Source organism: Plecotus auritus (assembly GCF_963455305.1).
Source record: "Plecotus auritus genome assembly, chromosome: 4".
Lineage (NCBI taxonomy): Eukaryota > Metazoa > Chordata > Mammalia > Chiroptera > Vespertilionidae > Plecotus > Plecotus auritus.
In genome coordinates this window covers 146,870,065-146,889,420 of record NC_137775.1, presented here as the reverse complement: position 1 = coordinate 146,889,420, position 19,356 = coordinate 146,870,065, and the positions used below count along the sequence as shown (strand labels likewise).

General features: G+C 40.1%; 1 protein-coding gene across 1 annotated transcript in view; it reads right to left on the bottom strand.

The window, feature by feature from the left end:
- The window catches only part of AMPH (amphiphysin), a 158,508-nt gene that overhangs the window by 15,102 nt on the left and 124,050 nt on the right, over positions 1 to 19,356 (bottom strand). The window contains exons 15-17 of the mRNA XM_080666970.1: positions 17,369 to 17,401; positions 13,111 to 13,167; positions 8,598 to 8,699 (exon numbers count right to left, since the gene is read on the bottom strand). Of these exons, the coding sequence (XP_080523096.1) occupies positions 8,598 to 8,699; positions 13,111 to 13,167; positions 17,369 to 17,401 (192 nt within the window). The remainder of the gene's footprint in view (positions 1 to 8,597; positions 8,700 to 13,110; positions 13,168 to 17,368; positions 17,402 to 19,356) is intronic.

Sequence of the window (19,356 nt, the reverse complement as noted above, 5' to 3'; positions counted from 1 at the left end):
TAGCTGCATTGGAAATTTTTCTGGAAGTGGAATGAAATTAATGCAATGCAACAATGGGCTCAGTGTCCTGCAAAGCAGGGAAACACAACTGGGTGACAGAAACACCACCAGTCAGTCCCCCAGGAGATGGTGTCGTGAAAGCCAGTCAACTAGGATTGAGACCCCAAACAGGTAAGAGCTGTGCCTGACTGCAGGAGAAGCTGTAATCCCCGGGATTTAATTTAGTGGTTCATTTTACTCATTCATTGTTCTACTTTCTTGGCAATATTATCTCTGAACAGTGCCTGAAAAGCAGCTTGCCACTCATGTAACTGGTCTAGATGACAACTGCAGAGTCCCTAGTATGAAATTCCATACTTATCTACAGGGCAGGTTATTTTAACTGAAACTAGGTCTTTTCTCTGATTAAAAAATAATGATACCATTGGTTTAAAAAGAGAGGAAATAATTTATGGTAAGATTTTGAGGTATTTATTTTTATTCATTTCTATGCATACAGGGGATTTATTTGTCTATTTATTTTACAACATGTAGATGTTTTGTAGAAAAATTCTACCAATAGCTATATAATGCTTTATTTCCTTTTCTATTTAACAGTTCTCCTATAATTGAACTAGTTGGTTTCCAGTTCTTAGAACTGTTATAAACACTGTGAGAAAAATCTTAGTTTGTAATCATATTTACAACAATTATATGAGCTATACACTTAAATAATTTAAATAGCCCTGGCCTGTGTGGCTCAGTTGACTGAGCATCGTCCCATGCACGTGAAGTTCACCAGTTTGATTCCTGCCAGGACCATGCCCAGGTTATGAGTTTGATCCCCAGTAGGGGGTGTGCAAGAGGCAGCTAATGATGTTTCTCACCACCCCCCCGCCCCCCCCCCTCCCCCGCCACCCTTGTCTCACTCAAAATAAATCATTTAAATACTAAACATGCTCCCTTTATTTTTTTGTGATGTCCTACGTAAGGACTTTTGGGGAAGGGTTGTCCAAAATTTTATTATGGTAAAAAGTCAACAGAGAAAAATTTAAAGGATCATACAATACACATCCAAGTACCAAGCACCTAGGATCCCCAACTGACATGTTGCTACATTTGTTTCATCACATCTTCCCATCTGTCCAAACTGTTTTGTTTTGTTTTAAATCCTCACCTGAGGATACTTTTCCATTAATTTTTAGAGAGAGTGAAAGAGAGAGGGAAAGACAGAGAGAAATATCGATGTGAAACACGTTTTTTGGTTGCCTCCTGCACAAGTCCGACCAGGGCCTGGGGCAGGGAGGAGCCTGCAACCCAGGTACGTACCCTTGACTGGAGTTGAACCCAGGACCCTATGGTCCACAGGCCAATGCTTTATTCACCTAGCCAAACTGGCTTAGGGCCACACTGATTTTGATTCATCGTTCAGTCAATCATGATACATCTTCAAAAAATGATTTTCAGGAGTTCTATGGATGCTATATACTTTAAATATTTGGTAATGTTTCCCTGCTGTTTTCAAACATGATTGACTACTGCCTTTAGAACTGTTAAAATGTGTTTTTTTGCACTAAAAATCTGTATGTCCTTCTGACAGCTTCTGACGTTTAGTATTGGAAGGACAAGTCTGAGGCCTAATTATTGTTGTTTTGTAGTGCATTTTCTCCACAATCTAGATGTTTTTTTGAAGCTTCAAATTTAAAAATTTTAAAGGCTGCATTTAGATGCTAGTCTCATTAATTTTGCCCCTTTTTGGTGATTCTCAGGATCTGCATGCAGGATTTCCTTCAACCAGGGAAGTCCAGCTGGAGCACGTTTTCTTCTGTTACACTGGCTACTGTGCTTCCACTCCCTCCCCTACAGCTTTTCCTTAGGAGCAGTAATTACCAGGCGTTGCACCCAGTCTCTGTCTCCACATCCACCTCCTTGGCTTGTGCTTTTCCTCTTTGTGTTGGGTGAGCTCCTCCAGTTTGTCCTCATATCATGACTCACCACACAGTTGCTGCTGCTCTTTACCACTCTTAGGCAAATTTTATTTCCATATGTCATCACTGAGATCCCTTCTCATCTACCTCATCAGCAACTTTTTATCTCATTGAGGTTGCCTTATCTTTCATTTCTTGTTTCAAATAATCAAGGTCCTCTTGAATTTTGCTGATAACAAAAGGAAGACAATTTTTAAATTTTTCTGCTGCACTTTTTTTTGTTGTTGTTGTTCTCTAAAGAAAATTTTGACTCTATTATGCAATGCTTTCCTTCTGTTGTATTCCTTTCTCTGTAGGCCCTATGCTTTTTTATGTGTTTGTTATCTAAAATTAAAACACATTTTATGTGTTTGTGTAGTTATCTAAAATGAGGTAGAAATTTCTCTAGGCCAGATGTTTAAAGTAGACATGGAAACGTTTGTTCCATTTTACTCTCCGTCTGGGGACTTTTAGATAACCTTTCAGAAAGGAGGTGGGGCGGGTTCTCCAGGTGTCTACACACAACCATCTGTCTTGAATCCCCCAAATATTTGTCACAGGCTGTCTTGGTGTGAGAGTGTCAGCTCTAGGTGACCCGGAGGCTTCAGAAAACTGCCCCCACACTCATGGGGGCGGCCCTAGCTGCCAGCTGTCTTCTATCTCGGGTGAAGATGGGTGAAAATCTCACATACTTCTCCATACCAGGCTTAGTTATTATACTTTAAGAACCACTTCATGCCTTGGTTTGTGAAAAATTCTCCCGGGCTTGCCTAATATTTCTAGAATATGGTACTATTGAAGTTTTGATTTCCTTTGTATATTTAATGATGAGCATTAAAATGAAAAACACACATACACACACACACACTAAAACAAAACAAAAAACCAAAAACCTGGTCAGAGTGAATCTGATATCATTTTTGTGATTTATTCTTTAATACTTTCAGTTTTCTCATACACTCTTCATTTACTAATATGTGTGCCTGGGATGTACTTCATTTCATTAAAATTCTCCTGGGATAAATGCCACAAGTGATAAGTAGAGAATACAAGATACGTATATTTTTAAATTTTAGCTAAGACATGGTTCTTCCATGGCTAAAGGGCATAGAGCAGTGGTTCTCAACCTTTCTAATGCCGCGACCCTTTAATACAGTTCCTCATGTTGTGGTGACCCCCAACCATAAAATTATTTTCGTTGCTACTTCATAACTTTAATTTTGCTACTATTAATGAATCATAATGTAAATATCTGTGTTTTCCGATGGTCTTAGGCTCTACAGCAGCAGTTCTCAACCTGTGGGTCGCGACACACAGGTTGAGAACCGCCAGCAGGGTCGCCTAAGACCATCGGAAAACACAGATATTTACATTACGATTTATAACAGTAGCAAAATTACAGTTATGAAGTAGCAACGAAAATAATTTTATGGTTGGGGGTCACCACAACATGAGGAACTGTATTAAAGGGTCGCGGCATTAGAAAGGTTGAGAACCACTGGCACAGAGGCAGAGAGCATCCGCCTTCTGACCTTTGCTCTTGGCAGAGGCGCTTAGCTGAAAGATCATTGAATTCTGGGCTCCCAATGTACCCCCAAAATGAGTGTGATCTTTCTGAGCCACAGCCAGGCTTCTGCCTGACAGTTTCAATATATTGTGGCCCGTGAGGAAAACTGACATTTACTGTGAATCTACAGCTTTCCAGGCATATCCCAGGTGTTTGACATTTACAGCACATTACTCACCCAGCAACTTTATTAGATAGTATTCCCATTTCCTAGACAAGTCAAATAATACTTACAGCTGAAGTAACTCACACAGCCAGTAAACCAGAATTGGAACCGTTTAACTCTAAATTCTGTGATTTTTTCACACCAACCCACATCCAAGTCGACAATCAGAGTTCCACAGGGATCCTGAGACCTGGAGCGCCTCCAAGGACCTGCTGCTTCCTGCTGGCAACTCCCAACACCAACAAGGGGTGTTCGATAAAGAACTCGAGTGTGTTCTTATAAACAGCCAGCACATTCACTGACACGCTGGGAATGCTGCTGCTTAAAATGAGATTCAGAGATTAGAAGTAAAATCTCTCTTCACTCAAATACATGTAGCATCTGAGCATCTAAGCAAACATGTCATAAAATCCCTCTTAGTTAATAGCAAATTATGATAAAAACATTGAGAAGAGATTGGCTGGGTAGACTTTCACTACGTTATTTTTGCAACGAGGCCTGTAGACTTCATGTTTAGAAAGATATGTGCAGAATGGGGACGTGGAAAAGAAGGTGACTCAATCTTCTGGCTTTATCCATTGTATTACAGAGTTACAACCAAGGACACTTAGAAATGCGGCATTTGGAGACGCACAGCTATGTTTACAAGTTAGAGGTAAATATGTTCCCAAAGCTGAAGGGCCCTGGGGCTCATCTAGCGCAATGCATTTTATTTTATTATTATTATTACTTTCGTTAATCCTCACCCGAGGATATTTTCCCATTGGTTTTTAGAGAGAATGGAAGGGAGGGGGAGAGATAGAGAGAGAAACATCAATGTGAGAGAGGCACATCGGGATCGAACCTGCAACAAAGGTATGTGCCCTTGGCCGGAATCAAATCTGGGACCCTTCAGTCCGCGGATTGATGCTCTATCCACTGAGGCAAACCAGCGAGGGCCCACTGCTTGCATTTTACAAGTGGGGAAATGTGACAAAGTGGCAGTAGCACTGGAGATGGAACTGGAGACCCGAGTTTCAGTTCTGATTCTTCCACCAATCAGCATTGGAGCTGGGTGGCCCCCAGGGTCCCACTGGGATGTAACAAAGAAAGATCACGTCACAGTGGGATTGTGGCTACAGGCCACCCTGGCTTTTTCTGCTCGTCTCGTATTCTGGATCCAACTTGAGCTCTTGACTTGTCTGAAGATCCTAGCAATTGTATAAAATTACACATTTTTCTTCAGGATCCATTTTAAAGAAAAGCCCAAGATACAACTGGGGTTATTACAGCCCCAAGGGAAGATTCCTGTATTAAAAACAGGCTGGCAGCTAGAACTCCTCTTCACGCGGGCTGTACTTAAAGCACCGAAGGCCGTCATTTTCCCTCAGCATGACCGCAGGTGAGTTCTCCCAGGGAACACCGGCCTCCACTGGTGTTCCTTTCAAAGGTGGCACCTCTTATTACACACTTCATTTGGTACATCTATGCGCTTCCTTTCTAATAAGAAATTTTGTGGGTATTTTTCCCCCTGACCTTCATCTCAATCATCTTTTTCAATCTATTTTCCTGGTATGGCCTGCCGTCCCATCATAAACCCTCAGCAGCTAGATCCCAGCACAACTCTGCTGCTGGCGGCAGTGTTGTCATGGCAACATCTGTCAGAATTAGCTCCAGACTTTCTTTAAAAATTAAGATCTGCTGCAGAAATGCCACAGTTAATGAATTTTTAGTTATTCTGGCCTTTAAGGTCATGGAAGAATATCTAATAACAACACATATTAAAACATTAACCTTTTAACTGGGGATTTATTTGCAAAGTGTGTGGGAGAAGTGTGTAGGAAAAGTGGATGTGCCTTTTGAAGCAAAGTAAATGCAAACTCAGAGATGGGGACTGAGCAAGTACTGATTGTTGAAGTAACCAGTAAGAACAACCTCAACAGGGGATGGAGTCATTACTTATGGAATGTGGAACCCTCTGGAGAAGTAGCAAGTGTTGGTTTTTAAAATGCATCTTGCAGATACACTGGTAACATGTTTTTGTAGGACAAACTAAAGACAATGTCAGCTGTTGGGGGAATAAAACAACAAACACAAATGTAATAACTAACCTTTTCTTGAAAGCCCTGGTTTCTTTGTGAACCACTGCTAAAATGTCCTGTGTTTGAAATTACATTTGCCTCTTAAAAAAAAACAAACCCACATACTTCACCTTACATAAAACGAATTCTGTCAAGACTCAAAGTAATAACTGTGTGGTGACATTTCAGCGGCAAAAAGGATGACCTCGAAAGGCCATGCCAACCCAATCCTGACTAATGACAGCTACAGCTAGCCTCTTAATTAATGCTCGGGACACAGTGGAGATTTTTATGGTTTTATAACCAAACATCACACATCTAGCAATGGAAGAGACCTTCCTTAGAAAAAAATAGTTTTTAATGTACCTTCAGTTACTGTGGCCAGAAGAAGCTATAAGTCTACATTAGAGAACAAAAATACATTCTATATGATGTTATTTTCTTAAGTAGAAGAGAGAACATGAGGAAGAATTGACTTCATCCAAGGATGCCAATTTTAAAAACAGGGAAAAGAGTCACTTTTAATGAGCTTAGGAAAATTGAACTGCTGCCCCCTTTTATTATTATTTTTCAGTCGATACGAGGATGAAAAAAATAAACATTTTCTCGTTGGAGAGGGTGGCTCACATAGTGAGCTCTGTATATGATCATCTCTGGGTCTCAGCAGGTGCCTGAATCCATCACATGACTTTCCAATTTGCCTTGTACTTCACAAGGAATCTAAAATTTTTATTTTTCTGAAGTTCACCTATCCATGGGGGATAAGATTTTTGAGAATGAAGAATTCTTCCAAATATCTCTGTACCCAACATTAGGGAAGCTGGTTTTAGTGATGGTTGGTGCTTGTACCATAAAGTTTATGAAATATTTTAAATATCACCCGTGGTTAAAAAGTTTATAAATCTTTATATAATAGTCAATATGATATAGTAGGTACTTGGTAGCTACTAATATTATATTTTGGAAAAACAATGAACTTGGATTATGAAAAAACAAAAACTTAGGATGGGTGAGAGATGGGATCATGAAGAATCAACTGTCAAGCTTGTATTTAACACATGAACTTGTCTATTTCACATCTCCAATCTATTGCACAACATCAAATACCTTTGTTCAAAATCATGGGCATTATGAACAGTGAGCCTTACATCGAATAGTCTGGGGCATGGAATCAATGTGTTTTAAAAGCACAGGTGAAGATGAAGTCTGGGCTGCTATTCAAAATAAAAATTTGATGAGAACTTTTCAGAACTGAAGTAATTTATAAATTAATATCTGAACCTAACCAACATCTCCTTAATTCTCTGGTATCACCCATATGCTTTAAAATATATATATTAAAATATATATTTGTTATTGATTTCAGAGAGGAAAGGAGAGGGAGAGAGAGATAGAAACATCAATGATGAGAGAGAACCATTGATCAGCTGCCTCCTGCACACCCCTTACTGGGGATGGAGCCCACAACCTGGGCATGTGCCCTGACTGGGAATCGAACCGTGGCCTCCTGGTTCATAGGTTGATGCTCAACCACTGAACCACACCACCAGGCTCCATAAAATTTTTAAAATCAATTCTCTTCTTAATTAAACCGTAGTCAAAAATCCAACTGTGTCTTTCCCTTCCTCTCTTAAGGCTAAGGTGGGTGGACAAAATCCTATTCTTGCACCAGGTGAAAATGCCCCATCAGCATTGGGTTACTGAGATCTCTCGTGCTTCTGAGAGTGACAGTTCAGAGGCAGGGAGTCAGCATTCCCCAGTCTAAATCCAGCCAGAGGCACTTCCAGGAGGAACTCAGTCTAGTAGAACGCATTTCTTGTTTCTCCTCCAGGACTTGGTCCAGTCTATGTCTTTCAATGGAAAATAAAATTATGTTTCTTAAGTCATTCTTCATTTGTATTTCCCATCACTATCTTGCCCTATTATTTATTTTTCTACTAATTAATGAGCTGTAGATTTGATAGATGATGTACTCTTTTTCCCAGCAAAATTACCTAGAACACCAACAGCAAGAAACATCACTTTCATTTCTCTAGTTATTTCATCCAGGCCATGTAATGTTGGGAAACAGGGAGACTGGTTTCCTTCTTTGTACAGATTCTGTAAAGGCTGTAGTAAATGGCACCCCGATTAAAAGTCTTGGGAAACATTTTAACTGCATTTCATAATTAAGTGTTTCACTCTCCATTGGTATTTCGAATTAAATTTTCCTTAGTATCAGTCTATGCTTTCACAGGTGTTACACAATCCAATTCCACATGGTGCATCTAGAGCTCATCCCAGTTTGTGATGAGGTGTGATATATAGCTGCATGGAGCAGAGACAGCACCAGACTTGATTTTGAGCAACTCTGCACACATAGGAATCCTTATAGATTCGTGGGTTTTGATCTTTCATTGGCCTTAACCAACCTACACAGCTAATATTATAAGAAATCAATATGTAGACGCAACCAACGAAATTCTTATCGTTCTGCTTATCACCTGCAGGTCGGTCTCTAATTGAAGGCACATCTCTAGCAGTCACAGGTAGAGCACTGCATTAACAGTTTTGATTATTTGCAATTTCTACAACCTACCTACCACGAATGGGAGAGTATCAGAAAGAATCAAGGCACCCTTCCTTTTTAAAGAGGGTAGAAAAGATCAGCTCTCTGGATGTCTTTCTTTTCAAAAATAAAAGAGAATAGAGTTTCACTGTCAAAGGAACAAAGGTTATTTGAACCTGTGGAGTCATGTCAGGCATGGAGGTGATTTAGCTCAAGTGAAGCATGGATGAGAAGGGAGAAATGGGATCATGAGATGAGCATGGCCGTGGCTGGGGTGGCTGGCGGTGGGTGGGAGGGAGGTGGTGCTCACCACGGCCCCCTCTGGCTCCTCAGCCTGGGTGTCCTCAGCAGGCGCAGCAGCAAGGGGCTCCTCTGCTTTCGGCTCTGTTGGTGGAGCCTGTTCAGACTCAGCCTTTCAGTTTGTTTTGAGGGTTAGAGGAAAAAGATGCAACACATGAATAGAGAGCAGTACAGAATATTGGACAATTAAGACTTTCTTCGTCATCCCACAGGCAACTAGCTTCACCAAATTGGTGCTGGGAAAAAGCCCTACACTTGGCATCATGGGCCTTTACAGAACTGGAAAGTCTAGGAATGGACACTACCAACCTCTCTTTTTTTTTTTTATCATCATCAAGGACTGTCATTTCCCTTGAAGTTAGACTTACCCAAGACTTACCATTTTGGCTATTCATTTTACTTACAACACTTTGGCTACTCAGTTCCTATGGCATCTGTAAGAGATGCTAAAATGGCACTTCCCGTTCTTTAGGAAAGAAGAGAGAGAGAGGCGAGAGAGAGAGAGAGAGAGAGAGAGAGAGAGAGAGAGAGAGAGAGAGAGAGGAGGTCCTTGGAGCCACCATTGCCAACTGGAAGAAGTAAGGAAGAGCTGCTCGAAGAGCTCACAGGGCAAACACAGTTCTGGGACCTCCCAGCTCTACCGATATGCATTACACCAGAAAATTGAGGGGTCATCCCAACATGTAGATCAAAATGCATTAACTTACACAGGATAGTAATCTCCGTGGTATCAATTAGACTTTTCTAGTTGTGTGGCCAATGGGGAGGTTTTCATCCCTGTTGCATAGACATCTATGCATAGACATCACCCTGATTCCAGCTCCTACAGTCTCTTAGCTCTAAACTGTTTTGGTTTTAAAATTAGCAATATTAAATAATAATGGGCTGTTAAAAACACCACAGCCAATGCATGTTACTATGGCTACTGAAAATGTTTTCTTTTTCAATTCTGATTAATATAAATAAGCATATTTATTTAGCAGGACTCTTTTTGACTGCATGGGTGGCCAGTTGAGGGCACATTAAGATTTTTTTCCATCAGAACATTTAAACTGTAAGAGTTTTAGAGTGGTTTTTAGAGGGCCAAGAAGTCACCAGTAAATACGCTGAGTGGAGAAATCAATAACTCTGTCAGATACTCACCATAAGCAATCAAAGGTCACCTTTAGTTCTATGCCCCCACCTAAGCTCATCAAAACAAGTTCCACAGGGAAGTGATGGGGAAGTTATGCTGAGATTAGAGGAAATGAATAATGAACAGCTTAGTGTTAGATAAACAAAGTATTTGTCTTATGGCCCCCACCAAATCCTCCACTGCGATGCACGCCATGATCACAATGCCTTTCTCTTTAAAGAACAGAATAAAAGGAAGATCACATGGGTAGATAAGTGTGCAGAAATGTGATATTTTATGTGCTTTTATAACCTTTATGAGGTATTCTGATACAATGTTTATGAGAGAATAAAATAAAATTCAACTAATATACACTCAGAAGTTCTTTATGGGAAAAGATTTCTCTCAAAAGAATTATCTTCATAATGGAACAAGTTTTCATAGCAGCAGACACTGTAAGTGAAGAAGATTTTCTTTGAGAGCATGCTATCAAATGACCTACACACGAAGGACAGGCAGGGCGACCTGACAAACCACCAAGCGATCCACATGCAGATGGGCTGTCCCTCTGGGAGCTGATTCTATGAGATGAAGAAGTCTGAAGCCCGATACGGAGCCAAGAGAAGTTTTAAAAGATGAATTAAATACATACCATTGTGCCTTAAAAATAAAAGTTAAGATAGTTTAAAATGAATAAACGATTTGCATCAGAGCCTCGGTTTCTTGGAAGTTTGAAGTAGTTTTGATGTTTTACGTAAGGTAAGTAGGGTGAGTTTACTAGTATAAATGAGTCGAATTGCATTTGCTTGCTAAAATCAAACAATACAACAGGGGCATAGCATGAAGAGGACGTAGAACCAAATATGTCTCCACAAGTCACAACATTTCCCCTATAATATCACACCAGGTATTACAACATAGCATTGCAACTCAACACCTAAATTTCAGGGGGATAAGTGAATATAACTCATCGAATGATGAGTAAGGATGAAACAGGATACAACACAACTGTACATAAAATGAGCTACTCAACTTTGGAAACACAAGTCACCCTTCTATTCCTTCTAAGGTAATGTAAAATTGTAAATGTTTTGTCAAGTCAGAAAGGTAAACCCAGGCAAATTGGGAATGATATCTCAGAAAAAAGATCTAAAACAGTCATCAGAATTGTGCCCACGTTCAACCCCTGCTCCTATAGGCTGCATCCCTTGACAGACATTGCAAATGGGTTGAATCCTTGCCCTCCCCAGTTAGGAGCACTGGTAATGATTTCCTATCATTTGCTCAATTAGCCATCAACATACATTAGAGGAGAGGATACTCTTCACATTTATTATGGCAGCAGAATGCCACAATGGTTTAATTCAGTCTCAGAAATGGAAATATTCCTTTAGAACAAAACTAGTAGTGTAAACTTGGTCCACACTTTCCGATCTCCTCTGTAAGAAGATGGAAGGTGAGTCAATGCAGAGGAAGAGGGATGGATCAAAGAGTGGGACTAAGAGTCTAGTATGTCATTTGCCTTCTAGTATTACTTCTCCAATCTTGGGAGAACCAATGTGGTGAGTGGTGAGAACTGCAAAGGATCAAAGAGGTAATTCTGAGCCCCGGGCAAGGTGGGCAGATTCCAAGGGTTTAAACCAGCACTCAAAGAATGTGCTGTGGGGCTGGGCAATGCAGTCTGGGAAGGGGTGCCACTGACTACCAACTTCAACCTCCACCTCGCTCAGAACAGTCAATGACCAAATGTTGGGAAACTGTCCTGCTCCTGGGAACATCCTGTGTAATCACATCTCACCAGGAGATGTAGGTTCACTGTGCTTTCCTCGTTCCCCACAGGGAGAGCCAATGCCTGCAGCACATGCAACGCTGGGCATGACAAGCTGGGTTCCCCAATGGAAAGAAGGTGCAAGATACCTGCTTCAGAGACTACAGATCAAGAGCAGGGAAGGGCAGGCAAGAAGCTCCTCGAACCAGCTGTCGGCAGTAGGAAGACGCTCAGAGAAACTTAAAAACCTCTGGATTCTATGACTGGACTTTTTTTAAATTAAAAAATATTTTTATTGATTTCAGAGAGGAAGAGAGAGGGAGAGATAGAAACATCAATGACAAGAGAGTATCATTGATCGACCGCCTCCTGAATGCCCCCTACTGGGAATCAAGCCCAAACCCAGGCATGTGCCCTGACTGGGAATCGAACCGTGACTTCCTGGGTCACAGATTGAAGCTCAACCACTGAGCTACACCAGCTGGGCATCAAAGTAAGAGGTGTAAATTTATGACGCATTGTCTTTCCTTTATACCAGTACTTCCCCATTTTTCTTAACCCATTCACAACTGACAGTGAAAAATCTCATCCTCCAGTATCAGTATCATCACCCAGGCTGAGAACCACCAATAAACATAAAACATGAGTCTTTTTGGTGCCATTACTAACACCAATGTAATCTGTATTTTAAACATTTCAGTCTTTATTTGAAAGCCACACAGACTCTACCTTTCATTTGGTTACCCAAAAGGCAGAAGTATGACAATCCATGACAGGCTATTAGAGACACACTTGCCTTTGAAAACATATCAAATGAACTGTTAAGACAAACTTCTCAGAATAGAATGCCTTACTTAGAAGTATAATCATCTAAAACCAAAAATTCATTCTACTTAAATCCAATTCTAAGCTCCCAATGTAAAAGCCAGGAGCTGGGATAATTATACATTTTTTTCCATGGAAAACCAGTGAGCTACACATAGCCCTGTGCACAAATCCTCAAAGATTCAAAATCTTCTGTAGTGTATCAATGACAAACTCACAAGTGATATAACTCAAATTTCTTCATTTAACTTTATTATTGAGCTAGAAATGCTAATTGCAACATCCATCACGTAGGATTTCCTCAAAGATCAAGAGTAACTCTGCTTCCTACTCACTCTCTAGCTAATCTTTTCTTCCATCTCATCTCTCGTCAAAGTAGGAATCACATCTCTACTATGCATTACTTCTATAATTCACAAAAAGACAGGAGATAAGAAATGAGGTAGCTTCAGGTTCAAGAAAAAGCAACGATCTATTTTGAAACATGAATTCCTGAGGTGATTTCATTCTCAATCCTGTAGCTTAAGTTATATTCAGTTATAATCCATCATGTCCTTGATGGATTGATGGCGTCCCACTGAAGCCCATAATTAGGAGACCGAATTTGTGCAATCTCTATGCCTTTATAAATAGAAGCAGCCACATTCAAAGTCACACTGAGATTTTTCAGAAGCCTTCCTTCCTATTTTCTAGAAAAGAGGGGCTGTGGAAACTACATTATGAATATTCAAGATCTAGATAACTTAGATTTATCAACCTTAGAACATTCGGTAGTAACTATCAACTTCCCCAAAACACAAACCAAAATCAGCTTACCAAGTTACAGATTATATTCTGGTCTGTCTGCATTGTGAATAATGAAGTGTCCTGGGGCTGAAAATCAAGGAGAAAATAAAAGATTAAAAAGTATTAAGGTTCTAGCTAATTTGTTAAAAAAACAATAACAAAGATATCATTTAAATTAGTTTTAATCAACTGTGTCAATAAGCACACTATAAAGTTTTAAAAAGTCTCTTTGTATTATAATCAGAAAAGCAAAAAATGAAAAGAGTAATGTTAACAGTAGTTATTCTAAATATAAATCTGAGCTGGCAGAATATGAGGATGTTACGAGAGACGTTAGGTAAAGGGCAGTGTCTTCAGGGTGTCTTTGGTCTCCAGCTGGTCCTGTACCGACTTAGAATTTAGTGGCTCTGAACCACAAATTTAAACTTTTCAAATGTTGGAAATCCAATCTTATTATCTTACCTAAGTGTGACTTCTACAGGTTAATTATGAGCCATAACTTAAAAACTTCAAGACTTGGGCACTAATAGCATTTATATCTTAATTATAATATTGCCACAGATTGTCCGGATGGCTATGGTGGAACAATATCAGAGGAAGGGCATGAAATAGAGGGGAGGGGAGAACTGTGGAGGTAGGAGGATGAAAGTGTTTTTATGTCCTTACCTTCCAGAGAAATGAGTCAATAGATAATGCTTTAGAAATCAAAGAGTAGCATTATAAGAAAGTCACACATTCATATGGGAGGTGGGGGGGAGAGGAGGAGTGGATGGGGGATGTGAAACCAGAGAATCTGTTAAAAAATGTGAAATATTTACCTCTAAGAAACAGGAAATGGAGAGGGAATATGATGATCAGAAGTTTTTAAATAAAAAACTCTTATAGCCCGACCTGTGTGGCTCATTGGTTGAGCTTTGACCTATATGACCTGGGAGATCAAAGTTTGATTCCTGGTCAGGGCACATGCCCAGGTTGTGGGCTCGATCCCCAGTAGGGGGCATGCAGGAGGCAGTCAATCAATGATTCTCTCTCATCATTGATATTTCAATCTCTCTATACCTCTTCCTTCCTCTCTGAAATCAATAAAAATACTTTAAAACAAAACAAAACAAAAAACCCTCATAAAATTTTGTACTTTTTAAGTTATAACTGATAAAAATAAAAATTTTTAAATGAGAAATGAATAATTATTTTTTTTAATTTAACAAATCTTTATTGTTCAGATTATTACAATTGTTCCTCTTTTTTCCCCCATAGCTCCCTTCCACCCGGTTCCCATTCCACCCTCTGCCCTTACTCCCTGCCCCCACTGTCCTCATCCATAGGTGTACGATTTTTGTCCAGTCTCTTCCCGCACCCCCCACACCCCTTTCCCCCCAAGAATTGTCAGTCCACTCCTTTTCTATGCCCCTAATTCTATTATATTCACCAGTTTATTCTGTTCATCAGATTTTTTTATTCACTTGATTTTTAGATTCACTTGTTGATAGATATATATTTGTTGTTCATAATTTTTATCTTTACCTTTTTCTTCTTCTTCCTCTTCTTAAAGAACACCCTTCAGCATTTCATATAATACTGGTTTGGTGGTGATGAACTCCTTTAGCTTTTTCTTATCTGTGAAGCTTTTTATCTGACCTTCAATTCTGAATGATAGCTTTGCTGGGTAGAGTAATCTTTGTAGGTTCTTGCTATTCATCACTTTGAATATTTCTTGCCACTCCCTTCTGGCCTGCAAAGTTTCTGTTGAGAAATCAGCTGACAGTCCTATGGGTGCTCCCTTGTAGGTAACTAACTGTTTTTCTCTTGCTGCTTTTAATATTCTCTCTTTGTCTTATGCTCACGGCATTTTAATTATAAAGTGTCTTGGTGTGGTCCTCTTTGGATTCCTTTTGTTTGGGGTTCTCTACACTTCCTGGACATGTAAGTCTATTTCTTTCAGCAGGTGGGGGAAGTTTTCGGTCATTATTTCTTCAAATAGGTTTTCAGTATCTTGCTCTCTCTCTTCTTCTGGCACCCCCATAATTCTGATATTGGTACGCTTGAAGTTGTCCCAGAGGCTCCTTACACTATCTTCATATTTTTGGATTCTTTTTTCTTTTTGCTTTTCCGGTTGAGTGTTTTTTGCTTCTTTGTATTTCAAATCTTTGACTTGATTCTTGCAGTCCTCTAGTCTGCTGTTAGATCTCTGTATAATATTTTTTATTTCAGTCAGTGTATGCTTAATTTCTAGTTGGTCCTTTTTCATATCCTCAAGGGTCTCACTAAATTTATCAGCCTTTTCTAGAAAATTCTTGAAAAACCTTATAACCGTGGTTTTGAACTCTATATCCAGTTGTTTGCTTTCCTCCATTTCTTTCATTTGTGACCTGTTTCTTTGTCTCCGCATTTTGGTTGCTTCCCTGAGTTGATAGAGTGGCTTTGTGTGCTAGGTGCCTTATAGGGCCCAGTGGCTCAGCCTCCCCCAGTTACCCGAGGTGGACACTCTTGGTGTATCCCTTTGTGGGCTGTGTGCACAGCCTTGTTGTAGTTAAGCCTTGATTGTTGTTAGTATCACTGGGAGGAATTGACCTCCAGGCCAATTGGCTGTGAGGATCAGCTGTGTCTATGCTGGGAGAACTTCTGTGCTGGAGACACCCTTATGAGACAAGACTTTCAAAAGCCTCTGTGCTCAACTTGGATGGGGCTGAGTCTCAGGGTGGAGCAGACAGCATTGGTTTCCCGTCAGCCCTGCCCTAATAGGCCCCTGTGTCTCAGTGTCCCGTGGTAATCGCTGTGAGCACCTCTGAGAGAAAGCCGCCTTCGAGTTTCGCCCACTGCCAAACAGTCCAGTTTCTCCTCGAATGAGTCTGGGTCCCCAGAGTCTCGCCCGGAACTGGAATTCAGTGCAGTCAGGAGCTTTTGTCTCCCTCCCACTTGAGAAAGCCAGCCGCGTACTCAGTTGCCCGCCCTTTCTGCACACGCGCCTCGGTACCTCTGCCTTCCGCAGTTCCTCTGAGTTTCAGTGTGCTTTTCTCTTTCCTGACAGTCCAGTTTCACCCCATATGAGTCTGGGTCCCCAGAGTCTTGCCTGGAACTGGAGTTCAGTGCAGTCAGGAGCTTTTGTCTCCCTCCCACTTGAGAAAGCCAGCCGCGCACTCAGTTGCCAGTCCTCTCCGTGCCCGCGTCTCAGTACCTCTGCCTCCTGCAGCTCCTCTGAGTCTCAGTGTGCTTTTCTCTTTCCTTCTAGTTGTAGAATTTCCACTCAGCCAGCCTTCCTGTGGTTCTGGATGATGTCCGTTTTGTCTTTTAGTTGTAGTTTTGAAATTGTTGTGTGAGGCAGCAGTTTAGGTGTTTACCTATGCCACCATCTTGGTTTCTCTATGAATAATTCTTATGACTCAAACTTTCAAGAGTTTTATGCAGATGAAAGAGATGCACAATCGTTTCTCTGTTTGTCTGTATCTGTATTTGGGTGTGGATTTGTGTGAGTGGGTTTTATCTCTTTATAGGTAACATGGGGGAAATAATCAAACTTTTGAATCAAGAAATTCTAAATGTTAAAATTTGAAAATTTTCATGTCTAATATTCTGAGACAAAGCATTGATCACAGACAAGCTTCTGTTTGAAATCTCCCTTCAAGGTTTCCAGACCTTAACCCACAAGCTCCATAGCCATGTGGTCTGCCTTTTATGTGGGTTACAGCTGTGCATCTGTCAGGACATATACAGTGAATGGGACTGTCCATCTTGTGGCTTCTCTCCCATGGATATGCAAGGAAAATATTGCCTTGGAGAGCCAACCTATGATATCTGATCTTCCACTTGCTCCTTTCTGGAGAACCACTGAAGAGCGATGGTTTTGTGTAGTATGTCTCATATGAATTTTTACAAAAAGGCTCCTAAAATGTATCATATTTTCTAAAGACCAATTTCATCAGTTCAAAAGGATCCCATCTCCTCTTTTCAAACAATTGAATCTAGTGGATCTCTCAGATCAGGACAACTTCTAATTTCTAGTAGAGGAATCAGTAGAAGGCAGGAGCCCACAGTATAGCTAATCATATTAATAATAGCTAACTACAGTCACGGAAGACTCAATATGTGCTAGGCTGCTGGACATATCCCATTTAATAGTCAAAACACCCGTACAATGCTGAAAATACGATAGTTTCCATTACTGAATTTGTAAGTAGTGAAATTTTGTGCTGACACAATCATTACACCATACCAGTGACACTAAGGTCCTTGTTTTAAAAATTTGCATTATTCTCAACAGATGGATTTTGCCAGCAAGTTGATTTCTTACCTGGGTGAATCCATTAAATGAACCATCAGAAGCCTAAACAGAAATAGAAATCAGAGTACATTATTTTTTCATCAATTTTGTAGGATCAGTGAATGCCCATTAGATAAGTTGGAAAATAATGACCACCACAATTTTTAAAATAATACAAGAGGTGTAAGTGCTTAGGAAATGTAAAAAGGCTGAACTGTATTATTTTAAATAGGCTGACCAAAAAAAAAAAAAAAAAGTAAGGTATTTTTATAATTACTGCTGGTGTATGGCTCAGTGCTAACAAAAATCCACTTGCTTAATAATGAGAAGATTATTCTGGAGAAGAGCCATAAGGGATTAAATAGCTCTTTTTTTTTCCAGGCTATTGATAGAATCTAAAAGAAGCATTTTTAGTATTTTTCTAACACATAATTTTGTTAGATTTTTTTATGACACCTGTCACTAGATTCTACAGTTTTAGTAGACTTGGATAGAAACATTTCATGTGTACTTATTGGGGTAACCACTTAGAAACAGCAAATTAGTATGATCTACATATTTTTCATAATTGAACAGTAAAAATAAAAAATAAACAGAGTAAATGGATAAACAGATTTTCATTAATTCCAACATAATCATTCTGTTTTTCTTGTTCTTTCCTTATTTCTTTTAAAATATATTTTTATTGATTTCAGAGAGGAAGGGAGAGGGAGAAAGATAGAAATATCAATGACGAGAGAAATCATTTATTGGCTTCCTCCTGCATGCCCCCTACTGGGGATCAAGCCCATAACCCGGGCAATTGCCCTTGACAGGAATCAAACCTGAGACCATTTAGTCTGCAGGCCGATGCTCTCTATTCACTGAGCCAAACCAGCTAGGGCTCTTTCTTTCTTTCTTTGGTCAACCTATTTGTGTTTGGTTTGCACAGATTTCAGGAGGTAAGAGGTACATGAATGACAGTCTGTCAGGGAGATAGGCAGGCCTCAGAGAAGACAGTGATGGACAATGAAGTGGGCGGGAAACATTAGGAAAAATAGAACCTACAGAAGTCTTTGTCTAGTCTATACTACATACTGGGTAAGTACCTCTTCTTTATCAGCCCCAATTTCTTGGTACAACAATCCATATCTCTGATTAGCAATTTCATCTTCAGATAAATCTGAGTTGTTGGTGCCATCATCTTGGGGACTAGCAGACCTCTCGGTGCTAACATTCTGGGAGGTTCCCAGAAACAAAAGTCTAACTGTTTCTTGGCTTTGTTCCCAGCAGCTATCAATGGCTTGTTCCTCACATACATCTGCCTGTAAGTCCACCTCCAGCCCTTTCTTGCTCTCAACTATACTAGTATCTAAATGTTCCCAGAAATTATCTAAGCCTCCCATATCACTGATAAGCCAGTGGTTAAAAGAATCAAGACAACTGGCAAATCCACTTGCTTGTCCATCTGATCTACCAGAGAATTCCAATATATCCATATTATTCATTGCTGAATCCAAAGTCGGCTGCAAGATTTGACCTGGATCTGTTCCCCAAGAGTCTGTTTTCATGATTTGTGGCAAGTTAAAGGTATGACTATAGTTCCCAGTCACTGTACTTGCAGACCCCTCTATTAATGAATCTTCTGCCTTACACAAACACCAGTCTCTTATGTTTGCATTCATCTCCAGAGCATAATTAAGATCTGTCCTAGACCAAGCTGCCAATTCATGTTTCATTGATAAATAAGCAGCCTGATTTCCATCCCTATCATCTTCAGGTGCATGTAACACAGGCTCACATTGAATCTCTTCAGCATCTGTACCCCCCTGTGCTGAGTGATATGTCATATCATGGTTAGGAGGGTCTACTAAATTTTTCTTTATATCTTTTCTAGATAAATCCCATCCCTCAGGGCTGGCATCTTCAATATTAGGCACAGAGTCTGCCTGGAGAGGCGGATTCAAACAATCTGTGTGATTGCCAGGTTTGCCTTCAGAGCCTTCTATAATTCCATAATTACTTGTTATTACTTGAAT